At 40.0% G+C, this 18,182-nt stretch overlaps 1 protein-coding gene across 4 annotated transcripts in view; it reads left to right on the top strand.

Annotated features, from left to right (window-relative positions):
- The first annotated feature begins 1,327 nt into the window (after window positions 1-1,327).
- stard3nl (STARD3 N-terminal like) overlaps window positions 1,328-18,182 on the top strand; it is a 45,524-nt gene continuing 28,669 nt past the window's right edge. For 3 of the 4 annotated variants that reach the window (XR_007261913.1, XR_007261912.1, XM_048595663.1), the window contains exons 1-7: window positions 1,328-1,591; window positions 5,206-5,283; window positions 5,369-5,446; window positions 6,488-6,541; window positions 8,801-8,921; window positions 10,594-10,692; window positions 16,633-16,676. Coding sequence is in view for 2 of the 4 variants with exons in the window: in XM_048595663.1 (XP_048451620.1) it covers window positions 1,373-1,591; window positions 5,206-5,283; window positions 5,369-5,446; window positions 6,488-6,541; window positions 8,801-8,921; window positions 10,594-10,692; window positions 16,633-16,673 (690 nt within the window). In the remaining 2 variants the exon portion in view is untranslated. The remainder of the gene's footprint in view (window positions 1,592-5,205; window positions 5,284-5,368; window positions 5,447-6,487; window positions 6,542-8,800; window positions 8,922-10,593; window positions 10,693-16,632; window positions 16,677-18,182) is intronic. The other variant, XM_048595664.1, reaches the window with a different exon arrangement.

Below are 18,182 nucleotides of genomic sequence, written 5' to 3'. Positions count from 1 at the left end.
CAGAAAATCTTTTCAGAAACCTTTTCTGAAGAAGGGTCTAGGCCCAAAACGTCAGCCTCTCTGCTCCTATGATGCTGCTTGGCCTGCTGTGTTCATCCAGCCCTGCATCTTGTTGTCTCGGATTCTCCAGCATCTGCAGTTCCTACTATCTCTGATTCACATTCTTCTTTTCCTTTTTCCATGCATATGTCTAGTTTTCTCTTAAATGCATCTTCTATATACTATTCACCTCAACTACTATTGTTGGGAAGAATGAGTGGCAATACAACTAAATGACACTAAAAGAGATGGAAGAAGACAGAACTGGGGTTGTTTGTGCACAAATCTTTGTTAAAGTCATGCCTGATTAACAAAGCAGTTATTACAGTATTATGGGTAACGGGCTTCATAAAGTCCGTTGAAGGACTATGAATACAAAAGTCAAGAAAGTGTACTGAATCTGTAAAGAACAAAAGTTTGACTCCAATAGGTATTATTACATCCAAAACCAATTTACGAGGGACATGAATGCTTTGGAGAGGATACAGAGAAATTTGTTACAATCTTCCTCATCCCTGAGACTTACACGTATCTTGAAAGACTGAAGAAGCTCACCTTGTTCTCCTTTGAGTAGAGAAGACATGCTGCGATTGCTGGAATTGTGAAATAAAAGCAGAGTGTTGGACATCTGGCAGCATTTGTGTAGAGAAAGAGAACAGTTAACAGCAAAGAGTAGATTTGATAATGTTCAAAATCTTTGGTTTAATTATTCTAAATATAGAAACTGTTTGTAATGGCTGAAAAGACAAATCCTAAGGATAGGAAGTGAAAAGATTGGTAAAAGAGCCAGAGGTGACATTAGAAGGAACAAACTTATTATGCAGTCAGCAGTTCGAATTTAGAAAGGGTGGTAGAAACAGAGACTTCAAATGGAAACTGGATAAATATTTTCAAAAGAAAGTTGTATCAAAAAAATAGGGCTAATGGTTTGTTCCTTGAAAGAGCCAACACAGACTCGATAGTCAGAATCACAATACACAGAAGGAAGTTTAGTCAGTGTTTCATACCATGGTTTAATGCATCTATCCATTGACAACCTGGGAGCTTGCAGGAGCAGCTCTCATGCCCATGAACCAAGTAACCCTCCCCCTTCTGGGCATCTGAGATTCTGGTGGCGGGGGCTTAACGCAGTGGGAGTTTGATAGGGGCAGTTATAGTTAAATTGGGGGTGGTAGTTGTATTAATATAAGTTGCCTGGTCCTTATTTGAGGAAAGCAAACCATGTGTTTACTATTTTTACGTTCTCCTCCTACACTTCTCTGCTGAACTGTCATGTTTCTGTTCTTGTACAGCTGCTTCTGGTGATGCTGAAGCTACGGTAGAGTCGTGCAGGATGAGCAAATTGCCGAATGACCAGGAGGAAGCTCGAGCTGATCGTTTCAATTCCAGTACTTCCCTTAGTACCACACATTCCGTTCACACATCCCAACTTGCAGCTAGATTAGAGCCATACAGTGACAGGAAACCTATTTCTGATGTTAGGAGGACTTTCTGCTTATTTGTTACTTTTGACCTTTTATTTGTTGGTTTGCTGTGGATAATAGAATTAAATGTAAGTATTAAACTCCGTTTTTAATGTAGGCTTCTGCAGTCAAGCGACAGCTTTGTATACATCCCTGTGTATATTCTGCAAATGACTTGTTGCCACTGATACCCTTTGACAAACATGTGCAGACTGGGTTAAGTTGATCAAATTGTTGGAGATGGAAGAAGTGAGGGGAGAGGCTCAGATAGAGAATTGGGATGAAGTGGTGAGACAAACTTGCTGGGAATGGACAGACAGAGGATAGAGGCTCTGATAAAATATGGATAGCATGTGGCCAGTAAGAATAATCACCCATCCAATGAGATCAAAGGACCAAATATTATTTTTTGAATTTAAAATAGATTATTTTTATTGCCATTGTGAGAGTCTCTCTTCTTAAATCACTAAATTTAAGTTTGGCTGGTATCTCTGCTCATTGTGGGTGACAAGTTTAAGAACTTACCTACGTTTAGGCAAAGTGTCACCTCACTTTACACACACCCTCAGCCAGTGTAAGGCACAAAAGTTACTATTTGACTCTGCTGGTCTATGCAAGAAGACAGAGCTGGGGTTATTTGTGCACAATCTTTTGAAGGAAGCATGACTTTAACAAAACAGTTAATACAATAGTTTGTGTAATGGGCTTTATAAAGCCCAATTAAGGACTATGATTACAAAAGTCAGGAAATTTGTACTGAATCTATATCAAATACTAGTTTGACGCCAATAGGTGCATTCAATTCAAAATTAATTTTGGAGAGTGTCTTAGAGATTTATTACAGTGGTTTCGGGGATAGGGAATTACAGGTATGTGGAAACACTGACGATGTTCATCTTGTTCTCCTGCGAGCAGAGAATTGCTGATCTGTTTCTTTCTTGCACTTTGTCCAGTTTTCCTCACATTTTAAGTTGTGTTTACCACTCTTAATTTTCACGTTCCTTCCTTTTACGGCATCAGCAACCTTCCATTGGTTGGGTGACCAGACTGCATGCACTGCTGTCTTGAAGAGATCCGACTATATCTCCTACAATAGTCAGAGGCCGTTCTACTATGTACTTTTTAAACATTTGTGGAATCTGAGTGCCACTGGTTAAGACAGCATTTATTGCCCAGAGGGTAATTAATGGACAAACAACTCTGGAGTCACATGTATACCAAGCCAGGTAAGGATGATAGATTTCCTTCCGTAAAGGACATTAATGAACCAGATGGGTTTTATGGCAGTTGGCAGTGGTTACATTGTTGGATTCTGGAGTTGAGGGGGTTGGCTTATGAGGAGAGACTGAGTAGATTGGGATTATATTCATTGGAATTCAGAAGATTGAGGGGGGATTTTATAGAAACATATAAAATTATGAAGGGAATAGATAAGATAGAAGTAGAGAGGATGTTTCCACTGGCAGGTAAAGCTAGGACAAGAGGGCATAGCCTCAAGATTAGAGGGAGCAGATTTAGGACTGAATTGAGAAGGAATTTCTTCACCCAGAGGGTTGTTAATCTGTGGAATTCCTTGCCCAGTGAAGTAGTTGATGCTACTTCAGTAAAGGTTTTAAAAAAAAAGTAGATTTTTTTTTTTTGAACAATAAAGGAATTAAGGGATACGGTGAGAACACGGGTAAGTGGATCTGAGTCCACGAAAAGATCAGCCATGTTCTTATTGAATGGCGGAGCAGGCTCAAAGGGCCAGACGGCCTACTCCTGCTCCTAGTTCTTATGTTCTTAATAGGTGAGCTTTCTATTCCAGAATTTTATTGAGTTTTAGAGAGAGTTGAGGTATTTCAACATGCGCCGTAGCAGGATTTGAACCGATTTCTGCCCCCCCACCCCGAACGTTAGCCTGGAGGTCTGGATGATTAGTCCAGTGACATTATCACTATGCCACTCCCTCTCCTTTCTTGATAATGCGATACAATCCTATTTGCCTCTCTTTTTGACTCACAGTTGGAATTGTTTGCTTGCAATGTAATAAGTTTATTTGCTATACCTTCTCTCCTCTTGAGAAAACAGGCATATTTGTAATACCACTGGGCTAATAATTCAAAGGACCATGCTAATGTTCTGGAGACACTAGTTTAAATCCTACCTTGGTAGCTATGGAGTTTCACTTTAACTAATTTAATAAAATTCTGGAGTTGATAGTTAGCCTCAATAATGGTGACCATGAAACCATCATTGATTGTTGTAAAGAGCAATCATCTGCTTCGCTAATGTTCTTCAGGGAAGGGAGTATGCCTGGTCTGGCATACATGACTCCAGTTCCCCAGCAATGTGGTTGACTCTTAACTACCCTCTGAAATAGCAGAGCAATTCACTTAGTTCGAGAAGGTCTCCCATTACCACTAACTCAAGGGAAATTCAGATGGGCCAAAATACTTTGACCTTGCCAGAGTCATGCATATCATGTTTTGAAAAATCCTCTGATAGAGAGCTTTCCTTGTGTCAACTTCATTTAAGCAACACAGTATTGCTGTACACGCAGCTTTAACTTAAATGTAATCCTCTAGTCATTAACTGTCATCACCTTGTGAAGGCCTGCCTAAACTCTACTCAGAAACTGCCATATTACAGGCCCCTAGAAGCTTTAAGTTTCTTATTCCTTGCACTTTCAGCTAAGAACTAGTTTTCAAAATGACTGACTGCAGTGTTGATTCTCACCAAAATAGCCACTGTTAACCTGTAATTTCTTCCACACTCCCAGTTTGCAGATGTTACATATGAGTTTACCCCAGAAGGGATTGCCCCAATATTGTGATCCACTACCATTTCCTCTTCACACTTTGCAGCAATGTATATCAAGGGAATGGGTTTCGGAGGACCATGTGTTGGGCTGTTGGGTGAAAAGGTCAGGACATTCAAAGAGAGACATTCTGTCTCCTGTTTCCCTAGTTTTTTTTTTTGAAGGCTCCAGGATTTGCAGAACTGAAACTGATTGTTTTGGTTTAATATAAGGTCAATTTAATGGATTGTTGACATTCATTCAGACTTGAGCTGACCACCCTGTTTGAGGCCTTTGAATCATTCAGATCTGGTTTAATTATTCTGATACGGTGTTTATGGACTCATCGAATTTTGCAACTTGGTAAGAGTCCATTTAGCCTAATATGTTCCACTCTGTGATAGAGTTCTGCACCCTGTCTATTTCCTGCTCTTCCTGTATATGCCCTTTTATTTATTTTTCATAATATTAGCTCACTCCATACAAATGCACTTGGAGTAACAAAGGGCCATTTCTTCTGGATATTTATTGTGAATTATTAGTTCTAGATTTTCATGGTAAATCAGTATTTTGAGGAGTTTCGGAAATGAAACTCCACGCTTATGCTGGCAATGATCCCATGGCAAACGTGATTAATAACTGCAATGTATCGGAATATCACAAACTGAATAGTTTCTTTTAGAATAGCTTGATAATTCTTTTGTTTTCACGGAATGTAAGGACAGCATTTGTTGCCCAACACTAATTGGTGGTGATAATTAGGACATTTCTTAGTGCTTACAAATTGGTAATGTTTAGTATATCTGATCCATGTTTAAAATCTGAATAACTGCCAGTATGTATCTGGATGTTGGATTATTTAATCCCCAGTTTCAGTAACCATTGCTGGCAAAATAATTCCACTTGTGTCTTTTTGTTTTCTAGGTAGATGGTGGCATAATTCATAGTTTAGAAAGTGAGGTCATTCACTATGACTTCCATAAATCTTACTTTGATATCTTCGTGAGTAGATTTTCTCTTGAAATACTTATTTAATGTGGCTTCAAATACTTTACAGTTTTTATCTAATCCTCTTTGTCCTTCCCAGTTACTGGCAGTGTTCCGATTCCTTATGCTGGTTATTGCGTACGCTCTGTTTAGGTTAAACCACTGGTGGATGATTGCGGTGAGTGGTGTGACAATATTGCTGTTGTTCCCTGTCTTAAAACATTGAAAATCTACCAAATGTCAGCCAGAAACTGCCCTCTTCTTAATCCCTTCCTCAAAACAGATGAGAGGCTTATATTAAAATTGTCTATAAATGGTGACATGGACTATAGATGCAGTGAAAATAAGCTATTATCATGTTCATTTGGGAAATGTGTAGAATCAAATTCTTTGTAAACTGGCCAGCAGTTTGCTGTAACTGAAGTCTGAAGTTAGCGGTGGTCTAGCAGTTAGGATTTGGCGCTTTCAGCCCAGTGGCCCAGGTTCGATTCCAGATCAGGGAGTAGGAGTTCTATCAGCACTGCTGCCTCACAGCACCAGGGACCCGGGTTCGATTCCACCCTCGGGCTACTGTCAGTGTGGAGTTTGCACATTCTCCCCATATCTACGTGGGTTTCCTCCGGATGCTCCGGTTTCCTCCCACAGTCCAAAGATGTGCAGGCTAGGGGGATTGGCCATGCTAAATTGCCCATAGTGTTCAAGGATGTGTAGATTAGGTGGGTTATAGGGGTATGGGTCTGGTTGGGATGCTCTGAGGGTCGGTGTGGACTTGTTGGGCCGAAGGGCCTGTTTCCACATTGTAGGGATTCTATGAAAGGGCACCTCTTCTCAATCGAGTGATGTAGCAATTTACATTTCAATGACCTGTGAGCTTTTGATTTGAGTAACTAATCTGGTGCACACAAAATTATTTCTTCCCTCAAATGTTATTTCACTGTTCCACACACTCTTGAATGATGCAGAGAGCATGACCCCTGTCAGGGCTGGACAGTACAAATAGAAGGTTCGGTCGTGATTACCTGATTTCTGTTAGGTGTGTCTGATCGAATGAATAACTTTGGATAAAGTGTGATCATTTTCATGAGTGGGGTCACAGTTCTAACGTTTAAATAAAGTTAGATTAATCTTTCATCAGTACTGAGCACTGAATTACCAAATCTGTCATTTCTCCTCTTACGACTGTAAATGCTTCTTCTCTTCATTATTCTTCTCTTCACAGATTACAACAGCTGTCACCAGTGCCTTTCTAATTGTAAAAGTAATTGTTTCCAAGGTATGTACTGACTGTGCTTCAAAATGCTGAATAAAATATTCATTAAGGTGGGACTGACTGCCCTTGAAATCAAAGCAGCATTTGACAGAGTATGATATAAAGGAAAAGTAGAAAACATGAAGTCAGTGGGAATCAGGTGCAAAACTCTTCACAGGGTGGAATTACACATAGTACAAAGGAAGATGTTTGTGATTTTTAGTGGCCAGTCATCATAGTCCCAGTTCACCACTGCCAAAGTTTATCTAGGTAGTGTCCTCAGCTGTCTCATCAATGACCCATCCTGCAGTCAGAAGTGGGTGTGCTAGTTGATGATTGTACAGTGTTCAACACCAGATATCAGATACCAAAGCAGTTTGTCTATTCAACAAGAACCAGGTAACATTCAGGGTTGATGTGTGCATAAATGTTACTGATCACTTAAGTGCCAGACAGTGGCAGTCTCAAACTTGGAAGAATCTGCGGTCTCTCCCCTTGATTCAACTCATGTTACCATCATGAATTTCTCACTATGAACAAACTGGGGCTAACCATTGACCAGAAACTGAACTTGACCACATTATGGCTGCAACATCAGGCTAGAGGCTAGGAATTCTGCAGTAAGCAGCTCACCATTTGACTCCTGCAGTCTCTCTGCTATCTAAAAGGCAGAATTCAAGAGTGCAGTGGACTATTTTCCTCTTTCCTGGATGAATGCAGCCTCCAACAGTACTCTGGCTCAACACCACCAATGCACAATGCTAGCAGTGTATACCATCTACAAAACACACTGCATTAATTCACCAAGATTCCTTTGATAGTACCTTCCAATCTCACAAGGACAGTGCCCTAGATTTTGTTCTGTTATTCATCAGGGAATGTGGGCTTCGCTGACCGGGCCAGCATTTATTTCCCATCCCCCTTGCGAGGTGATGGCGAGCTGCTTTCATGAAACATTATGGTCCGTTTGATGTAGGTACGCCCACAGTGCTATTAGGGAGGAGCTTCAGGATTTTGACCCAGTGACAGTGAAAGAATGGTGATATAGCCCAAGTTAGGGTGGTTATTGGTTTGGAGTAGAACTTGCAAACGTTGGTATTCCCATGCATGATGCCTATGTCCTTCTAGATGGTAGTGGTCATAGGTTTGGCAGGTGCTGTCTGAGGAGCTTTAGTGAATTTCTATAATACGTTTTATAGATGGCACACACTGCTGTTAGTGTGTGTTGGTGATAGAGGAATTGAATATTTGTGTTGCTTTGATATGGATGTTGTCAAGTTTTGTTGGACATTATTGCAACTGCGCACATTCAGACATTAAGGAAGTATTACATCACATTCCTGACTTGTGCCTTGTAGATGATGGACAGGCTTTGTGTGATAAGTGACTTGTTGCAGGATTTCTAGCTTCTGACCTGCTCATGGCTAGTACCCTTCAGTTTCTTGTGAATTATAACCACCAGCATGTCAACAGTGGGGGATTCAGGGGTGGTAATGCCATCAAATGTCATGGTGCAATGGATAGATTCTGTCTTGAAGGGTGTGGTCATTGCCTGGCACTTATGTGGAGCAAATGTTAGTTGTCACTTCTCAGTCCAAGGCTGGATTTGTCCAGGTCTCGCTGCATTTAGACATAGACTGCATCGGTATCTGAGGAGTCACAGATGCTACTGAATATTGTGCAATCATCAGCTAATGTTCCCATTTCTGACCCCTCATGATTTAAGGAAGGTCATTAATGGAGATGGTTTGAGTCTTGGACACTATTCTGAGAAATTTCTGCATTGATGTCCTGGAACCGAAATGTCTAAACTCTAACAACTGCAACCATCTTCCTCTGTGCTATGTATGCCTCCAACCAGCACAGAGTTTTGCCACAGGTTCCCATTGACTCTAGTTTTGCTAGACCTCCTTGATGGCACACTGTCAAATACAGCCTTGACGTCAGAGCTGTAACTCTTACTTCACCACTGGAGTTCAGCTCTTTTGTCCACGTTTGAATCAAAGCTGTAATGAAGTCAGGAGCTAAGCAACCTTAGTGGAACTTAACTTACTCACTGACATTCAATTTATTGCCAAGTGCAGATTAATAGTACCTACACCCCAAGGATTGTAGCAGTTCAAGAATATAGCTCATAATTAGTTTCTCAAGGGCAGTGTGGGATGGCAATAAATTCAGTCTAGCCAGCAACATCCACATCCTGTGAAAGAATAAATTCTTTAAAAATTGTGATTTTGTACCATCATGATTTTTAATTTGTCAATGGTTTTCATTTTAATTTAGCTCCTGGTCCAAGGTACTGCCTTTGCTTACTTACTGCCAATCATCTCCTTCATACTAGCCTGGATTGAGACTTGGTTCCTGGATTTTAAGGTGTTGCCACAAGAGGCAAAGGGTGAAAACAGTAAGTGCAGTTACTGCTTTTTGTGCTGTCTATTCCCCACAGGCTGCACTCGGATAATCAGGGGCAGGTGATATAGATGGTACACAATAATTTGATTTGTAACACTGAATTTTGCATTGAAATCAGTTCAAGTTACAATTTTATGCCCGTACGTGCTCTACGTCTTGGGGAATTTAATGAGATCATGGTTGATCTGATAATCCTCAACTCCACTTACCTGCCTTTAATCCATTACCCTTGATTCTCTTACTATTTAAAATTCTGTCTGTCTCAGCTTTGAACATAGTTAACAACTGAGCTTTGATAACCCTCTTTGGTAAAGCATTCCACAGATTTGCTATCCTCTGAGAGAAGAAATTCCTCCTCATCTATATCTTAATGTGTGAATCCTTATTCTGAGATTATGCCGTCTTGTTCTAGATAGGGGGAAATAACCTTTCCACATCTACCCTGTAAAAATCCCTAAGAGTGCTGTACGTTTCGACAAAGTTGCCTCATTCTTCTAAAGTCTAATGAGTAGAAACCTAACCTACTCAATCTCTCCTCCTAAGACAGTCCTTGTATACCTGGTTTCAGCTTTGTGAACCTTTTCTGCCCTGCCTCCAATGCCAGAATATCTTGACTTAGATGAGAGAGCCAAAACTGTTCACAGTATTACAGCTGAGATCTAATTAGTATTTTGTATAGTTTTAGCAAAATCTCCCTCTTTTTACACTCAATTCCCTTTGTAATAAAGGTTAACTCTCCATTTGTCTTTCCTGTTACCTGCTGAACTTGGATGCTAACTTTTTGTGATTTGTGGATGAAGGCTCCCAAATTCCTTTGTTCCATTGCTTTCAGTAGTCTTTCTCCATTTTAAATAATATTCAGCTCTTCTTTTCTTCCTGTCAAAGTACATTGCTTCACACTTTACCATATTGTATTCCATCTACCAAGTTTTGCCTAATCATTAATAGGCCAGGCAGCATCAGAGGAGCAGGAAAGCTGACGTTTCAGGTCAGGACCCTTCTTCAGAATATGTTATCTCTGATTCCAGCATCGGCAATTCTTACTGTCTCTTGCCTATTCATTTAACGTGCCTATATTCTTCCAGAGACACATTCACCACTTGCCTTCCCACTTACTTTTGTGTCATCTGCAGTATAGTCACCATTCTTGTCTGTGTAATCAATATATGTTGTAATAATTGTGGCCCCACCACTGATCTCTGTGGCACACCAGTAATTAGACTGCCATCCTGAAAATGGCCTCCTTATCCCAACTCTGTCTTCTATTAGTTAGCCAATCCCCTACCCATGCTAATTATACTACCTCCAACACTATGAGCTCTTATTAGACAGCTTAATGTATGGTGCCTTATCAAAGCCTTCTGAAAGTCCAAACATATTACATCCACTGCATTCCTTTTATCTGTCCTGCTGTTACCACCTCAAAGAATTCTAGTAAATTTGTCAGGCCTGATTTCCCTTTCATGAGTCCATGGGATTCTACTCTTGCTGTAAGAGCATTCAAATCAATAGCATGTTGGTCTATACATTTGAATGGTATGATGCATGTCAGGTCAGTAAACTAAATTACAACTTCTAACTTGTTTTAGGGATATGAACTATAATAAATCTTGTACAATTTGGTCTGCCTGTGTCTGTAATAAGTGTCATTCTTCCTGTTCTAGGATTCTTTGTAGTGTCTGATGTATCAGAGCATGCACCTCTTATTCTTCCTGGCCCCCTGTCTGATGGACAGTTTTATTCACCTCCTGAATCTGTTGCTGGTGAGTATTGTAGGTATACAACAGAAATTGTGGGGAAGTTTCAACCTGTATAGGCTCATGGCTGTCAATAATCACTAATCGAATGGAATGATAGGCTGTTAATTTACCACAGATATGTGTTCATTGGTGTGAAATGTACAATCGTGTTTAGAATATTGATGGTCTGATTAATTTCCACTTAGATATCCTGCATGCAAATCAACATTAATTGGCCATTCACCAAAATTTTTGCATAAACGACATCCATGATTCGATCAGGAAACAGCAGTTGCCCAGGACTGCTGAAACTGGGGATGTTATTCTGTCCCAAGTACTCTGATTTATATCATATTTTAAAAAAAAAAAAAATTCTCCACAATCTGGACTCCCAACTTATCCTCTTCCCTGCACAATTTATTTCCACCCACATGCTAGTCTGTGGAACAAGTGAGAACGGCTCTGAATCTAGTGCCTAATGTAGTGTATTCCCTCCCTAAGCACCTGTTACATTAGACAATTTAATCCTGCCTTAACATTTGGTGCAAACCACTGAAACTCACCATCTCCTAGAGCCAAATTCCTCCCAAAGTCTTCCACCACTGACTAACTCAATTGTTAGAATTTAATTTCACGCCTCCAGATCTGCAAACTCCTAACCATCTTCCACTTGCTGTATCCACCTTGGTAGAAGAAAGTTCCCCTTCCGTGTAAAGTTCTGTCTTTCCTGCATCATCAATAAAACCCTTGATCCCTGGCCTTCAGGAAATAATAATTTCTGAATTTTTTTCCAAGATTATGACCATCTTTACTTCTGCTTCTGACCCCACTCCCTGCTTTCCATCTCTCTTCTTTTAACCCACCTATTTCAGGGAGCATTTTGACCACTCATCAAGCAGTTCTCTGTTGTGGTTGGCTTGGCGAGTGAATCAACCACAGCATCCACACCCCAAGCTATAAATCTACTCGAACCTTAGTTCATTTTGTGTTTTGACTGATCATGTTTCTGTATAAATGATGACAGTTTTTATGTTAAAGATGCAAATTAAATACAGGTTTTATCTGTTTTCCTAATGTATTATATGTCACATTCCTAAGTGCTTCTGAAATTGAAGCATTCTTGCATGGAATGGGGACCAGTCCTTCTGTAAGCCAGTCCTAAACAATTGAGCATTAGAGGTGCTGCAAGGTACAAAGAACAAAGAAAATTACAGTACGGGAACAGGCCCTTCGCCCCTCCAAGCCAGCACCGACATGCTGCCCATCACAACTAAAACCCCCTACCTGACCGTATCCCCCTGTCTTCCCATCCTATTCATGTATTTGTCAAGATGTCCTTTAAAAGTCACTATAGTATCTGCTTCCACTACCTCCCCTGGCAACGAGTTCCAGGCACCCACCATCCTCTGTGTTTTTAAAAAAAAAACTTGCCTCGTACATTACCTTTTAAACCTTGCCCCTCGCACCTTAAATCAATGGCCCCTGGTAACTGACTCTTCCACTCTGGGAAAAAGCTTCTGACTGTCCACTCTGCCCATGCCCTTCATAATCTTGTAGACCTCTATCAAGTCACCCCTCAACCTCTGTCGTTCCAGTGAGAACAACCCAAGTTTCTCCAACCTCCCGTTTATAGCTAATGCCCTCCGTACCAAGTAACATCCTGGTAAATCTTTTCTGTACCCTCCAAAGCCACCACATTCTTCTGGTAGTGTGGCAACCAGAACTGAACACAGTTGCCCTTGTACTTGTCCTTCAGTGGCGTAGGTGTCATCACTTTATTTTTGGTGAACCAAGAGCCATGTTGGCTGGAAGCACGTGCAGAAAATCCAACTGTTATCATGCTTGTAAGAATTGAATTGGTTCACCTGTTTAAAAATAAGCTTGTGACAAAGAATGTTGAAGTTTTGCAACTTTTTTTTCACGAGCACTGCATTTTTTTTCTAGTTTGATTTACGTCTTTTTTGTGCATGTTGCAGTAAATATCAGCTACAACCTATTCATATTCCTGAGTAATGCTTTCTAAATAGTATTTGTTACTCTGCTCAGAATATGCTTTCCAGTGCCATAATGTGATTCAAAAATTGAGTTTTGTCCTGTGTTGTGAGCAATTGCTGAGTTTTTCTCAAATGTGGACTTCTGCTTTCTGAACAGCCTTTTGGAGTGTGAATTCAGTTCTAACCAGTACGGAAGAGGTTGAAGTGACGTTGATTCTCAGAAGTACGTTTTGCTGAAGCACAGAGCAGCTGTTAACCAGTGACTGACCTTCAGTATAGCCATGCTGATTGATATCTGTAGGTCGGCTGATCAGGGTTGATGTGACCATTTTACATTGAAGTTGTCATGAATGCTGATGTGGTGGTTTTTGTTTTTGGAAGTAATACAATTTTGTCCCTGAGCTAGACTGATGGTGTTAGGATGCATAAGTTATTGTGTGGCACGTAGGTTAATGAGCTCATGGTTCAATAGAAGACTCCCTGTCTTGGGTCTGTGCCTGTTTCAGTTGCCAGTTCTTTGGACATGGTGCTCCTATTGTATTGCACAGTCTCTCCACCACATCCTGTCCTGTTCAGTTATTTTCAAAGAGATGGGTTGAAACTTTTTTCTTTTGAGGGATTGATTCTCTGCCACAGGAACATATTTCCCAAATCTCTAGCTCCAAGCCATGATCTTAAACCACAGTGAGTATTTCCTGCATAGTGTTAGTTTCGGCTGAGCTGTCTGGGTTAAGTTGTTGCAGGTGTTAGTTGTGGGAGTTTAACTGTTTTCAGCCACAGAACAACCACCACTTCACTTATCTTGGGCTGTCTCCTTCAAAATCTGCTATATGTTAAAAATAAACTTTTTCTAAAAAAGTTTAGCTTTAAGAGGAACCAAAAGATCTAATTGCATGGGCTAGCTGTAACTGAAAGGTTTGTCCACTGCAACATTTAAATACTCTGTAAATATTTGAATGTTTTAATTTTTCTGCTGTGCTGTGCAACAAAATAAGTTAATCTCTTAAAAAAGACTTGCCAGCGGACAGTAAGACAACTGTTGATGCAACCTGTACAATTATAGTGTATCCACATTCACCGGAAAGATGTTGAGACAATGGATAGCTGCAGGACAGATTCACTAGACTACTGCAAACTGCAAGGTGTTAGAAATGTGAAAAAAGATCTAAATTCGAAATGTTTTTGTTGAACCCAAGACTGATGTAGCTGGTAGCATATGATGCAGCACAAAAGGAAGCTATATGGCTAATTGAGCCTGTGCCAGCCCCTTGAAAGAGCTATCCAAATAGTGCTCCTACTTTACCCTTTCTGTTACAGCCCTAAATATATTTATTTTTCAAATGTTTTTCCAATTTCTTCTTGAATATTACAATTAAATCTGCATCCACCACCTTTTCAGGCAGTTCATTCTAGATCACAGCAACTTGCTGTGTTTAAGTTTTAAAAATTCCTCATGTTACTTTAAGACTGTCCTATTTCCTGTATCAATTGGAAGCATCTCTTCTGCCCTCTCTCTAAAATTGTATAATTTAGTGTACATAATTTCTTGTTCTTCATACTGAGATACATCACTGCACATTAAATTTTACCTGTTATACATCTACGCATTTCACCAATCTGAGTCATGAAATCTGTTTCCAACTTCCCTAATGTTTACTACATTTCCAAGTTTCATATCATCAGCACAACTTGAAGTTGTACTCTATATACCTGGGTCCAGGTCATCCTTGTATATTAACAAAAAAATGATTCTAATATTAGTCCCTCTGGGGATGCATATATATTTCCTTGCCTCTGACAAACCACCATTCCTTGTTGTTTTGATTTTTTTTTTTTTTTTTGTCTGTTAGCCAGCTTTGTTTCTATGGTTTCAGTATCAGTTTAAGCCTATGGACTTCAATTAGACTCATGGAATCATAGAGATATACAGGATGGAAGCAGACCCTTCGATCCAACTTGTCCATTCTGACCAGATATCTTAAATTAATCTACTCCCATTTGACAGTATTTGGACCGTATCCCTCTAAACCCTTCCTATTCATGTACCATCCAGATGCCTTTAATTGTACCAGCCTCCTCCACTTCCTCTGGAGCTAATTCCATGCACGCATCACCCTCTGCATGAAAAAATTTGCCTCTTAGATCCCTTTTAAATCTTTCCCCTCCCCGCTTAAACCTATGCCCCCTACTGTGGGGGAAAAGACCCTGGCTATTCACTCTATCCATTGCCCCTCATGATTGTATAAACTTCTATAAAGTCACTCCTCAAACTCTGATGCTCCAGGGAAAATAGCCCCAACCTATTCAGCCTCTCCCTATAGCTTTTTCTAATAACTCTATTATTATCTATTTGGTTACCTCTGAAAGTCCATACACTCAATATAAATTGCACCGTCCTAATCAACCCTGTCTAGTTCAAAAATCTTGATTGAAATTGACTTGCTAAAAGACATTAACTTCATTTGATTTCTGCTATAGTTTCATATTTTCTACATCTGTAGTTCTTTTCATTTAACTTTATATTAGCCTGTGTTTTCCAAATGGAACTTCATTCTCCTTTGCTGAAATTTTAAAGACATTAGACACAGTTGCTGTTAAGTTGACTGTCCTGGAGGTACCAGTTTATCTGTCTCCTTCCCAGAATTGAGGGTTAATTTTTGTTTTTGAAACTTCTGGTGCTCTTTCACTGTTCCCATATTCAAGGATATTTGGGAGATTATGCCTAGTGCCCCCACAATTTCCACCTTTGGTAACCTAGGATTTGTACTATATGTACCAGTTAAGTGTTGTCAAACTTTTTAACAACCTCATTATTGTACCCAATCCAACATTGCTACTACTGTCCCCATTGCTACAACACTACAGCCATCATCACTAGAGTACAGGATGCAGCCAATGTACTCAACAATATCATTCACCCCCTACAAGTTATCTTTTTAGTCCCAAAATAAGTCATGTCCCTTTTGGTTGCCCTTTTAAATTTGTTTAAATTTTTTTTTTTATTCCCTTGTTGCATTATCTGCAAATCTATTCACATACTTTCTTTGTCCCTCATTTCTTTCAGTTTTCCTCTGTACTTCCCATATTCACCTTGGTGCTGTGTTGAATTATGAATTGACATCCATCAAATTTGTTTCTTTTTTATTTAATTTTCTTAAAGTTGTATTTCTTTAGCTACGAAGGGAGCTCTAACTCTGAGTGACAAAAACAAAGTTGCTGGAAAAGCTCAGCAGGTCTGGCAGCATCTGTGAAGGAGAAAACCGAGTTAACGTTTCAGGTCCGGTGAGGAAGGGTCACCGGATCTGAAACGTTAACTCTGTTTTCTCCTTCACAGATGCTGCCAGACCTGCTGAGCTTTTCCAGCAACTTTGTTTTTGTTCCTGATTTACAGCATCCGCAGTTCTTTTGGTTTTTATTTAGTATCTAACTCTGAGTGCCCTTTAATGGGAGCCTGTCCATGTTTAACACAAATGCAAAATTCTGCAGATGCTGGAAATCTGAAATAATAATTTTAAAAAAATGCTAGAAATGCTCTGCATATTAGGCAATATCATGAAAAGAAATAGAGTATGACAAGAAGGGCAAAATTGATAGAAGTAGATTGTTTCCAATTGTGAAGCATGTGAACAAGGGTCCATTGATAAAAGACTTAAAGTAAGACATTTAGAAGGAGGAGAAATCCCTTAAAAGATTGTAAGACTGTGAAATCACTTTTGATTGAAACAGAACCATGCCAACTTTTTAAAGCTTGAAAGAAAATAGGAGCAAGGCAAATATGAGGGATTTGAATGTAACACCTACAGAACTGGTTAAACAGAATGATGTGTTTCATTCACTAATCATTTTCTATCCAGAAAAAAAGAATGAGTAGCACTGCCTGAAAATATACCTGCCTGCTTGTTGGTATAATTCACTTCCATTGTCTCTGAGGCACGGAAGTTGACTTTTATTGCTTCTGTTTAATTTGTAGATTCTGACGAGGAACACGATGCTGAGAATCCAAAAAATTAAAAGGTGCGGAAAATGGCAGAACTATTGATTCCTGTTTGCTCTAATCAAGCCCAGGCTCTTTGAGTGAAATACTGACAGCTGCACGATTTCAAAAGATAGAAGCTAATGATAAGTGCGCTTTAGTTTGTTCTCTTTCCCTGGCACGTGCCTGCTCTGTTTGTTCTCCGCTGATCTTAGTAACAAACAGCGTTCTCCCTGACCTCCTCTAAGTGTTATACTTAGAAACACAACCTCGGGGTTCCTGATAACCAACTTCATATCTTATTGCGTTTAAATGCAGATGGATTTTCCAGAACCAGCCTGTACCATTGGGATGGACTCTACCCAAACCAGGCTGAAACCTAGCAGACAATGAGTTTAAACTAGTAAATGAAGGGGAGGGGCTGAATGGAAACACGAGTAGAGATAAATAGTTTGTAAACAAAAAAAGGTGATAAGTGTAGAGGAACAATCAATTCTGCTTTAAACACCACCTGTAAATGAACTAAGATGTAAAATAATTAAGGCAGAAGAGAAAAACAGAACATGAAAGCAGAAGGGCAGCTAGGCTGTGAAGTCTAATAAGTTCATAAAAACCTGTATAATATAGTAAACAAATTGAGTGAATTGCAGGCACAAGTTTAACTTGAAGAGTCTGACGTGGTAGTGTGGTATTACAGAAACATGACTGCAAGACATGGGGGAGATAATAGGACCATAAGACATAGGAGCAGAAATTAGGCCATTCGGCCCATCGAGTCTGCTCTGCCATTCAGTCATGGTTGATAAGACTGATAGGATGGTAGAGATAATGTAAGTGGACCAGTAATCCAGACTTGGTTCAGCCAGTACGTAGTTCAGACTTAACTACAATAGCTGCTAGAATTTAAATTCATTTAATAAATCTGGAATTACAAACCTGTTGCATAATGATGACCATGAAAATATAGCCAATTATTGTAAAAGCCCATTTGGTTCACAAAAGTCCTTTACAAAAATAAACCTGCTGTTGCCTGGTCTAATCTGCATTTGACTCCAGACACACAGCAATATGGTTGAATCTTAAATGCTTTTGAAATGGGCTAGCAGACCACTGAGTTCTGCAAAGTCTGCCTTACTAACATCTGGGGACTTGTGCCAAAACTGGGAGAGCTGCCCTACATACTAGTCAAACAACAACCTGACATTACAAAGTATGATTCAGCATGTACGACTCTCTCTCAGCCATGACCACCATAATCCCTGAGTATGTTCTGTCAGACAGACGCACCAGAGGTTGCGGCATAGTGGTATATAGTCAGGAGAGAGTCACCCTGACAGTCCTCAACATTGACTGTAGATTCTTCCCTGACATATCGTGGTACCAAGACAAACTTGGGTAAGGAATCAGAGATAGTAGGAACTGCAGATGCTGGAGAATCCGAGACAACAAGGTGCAGGGCTGGATGAACACAGCAGGCCAAGCAGCATCATAGGAGCAGAGAGGCTGACGTTTCGGGCCTAGACCCTTCATCTAGGCCCGAAACGTCA

Source organism: Rhincodon typus, chromosome 4, assembly GCF_021869965.1.
Source record: "Rhincodon typus isolate 14 chromosome 4, sRhiTyp1.1, whole genome shotgun sequence".
Lineage (NCBI taxonomy): Eukaryota > Metazoa > Chordata > Chondrichthyes > Orectolobiformes > Rhincodontidae > Rhincodon > Rhincodon typus.
This window is presented reverse-complemented; position numbering and strand designations above follow the sequence as displayed.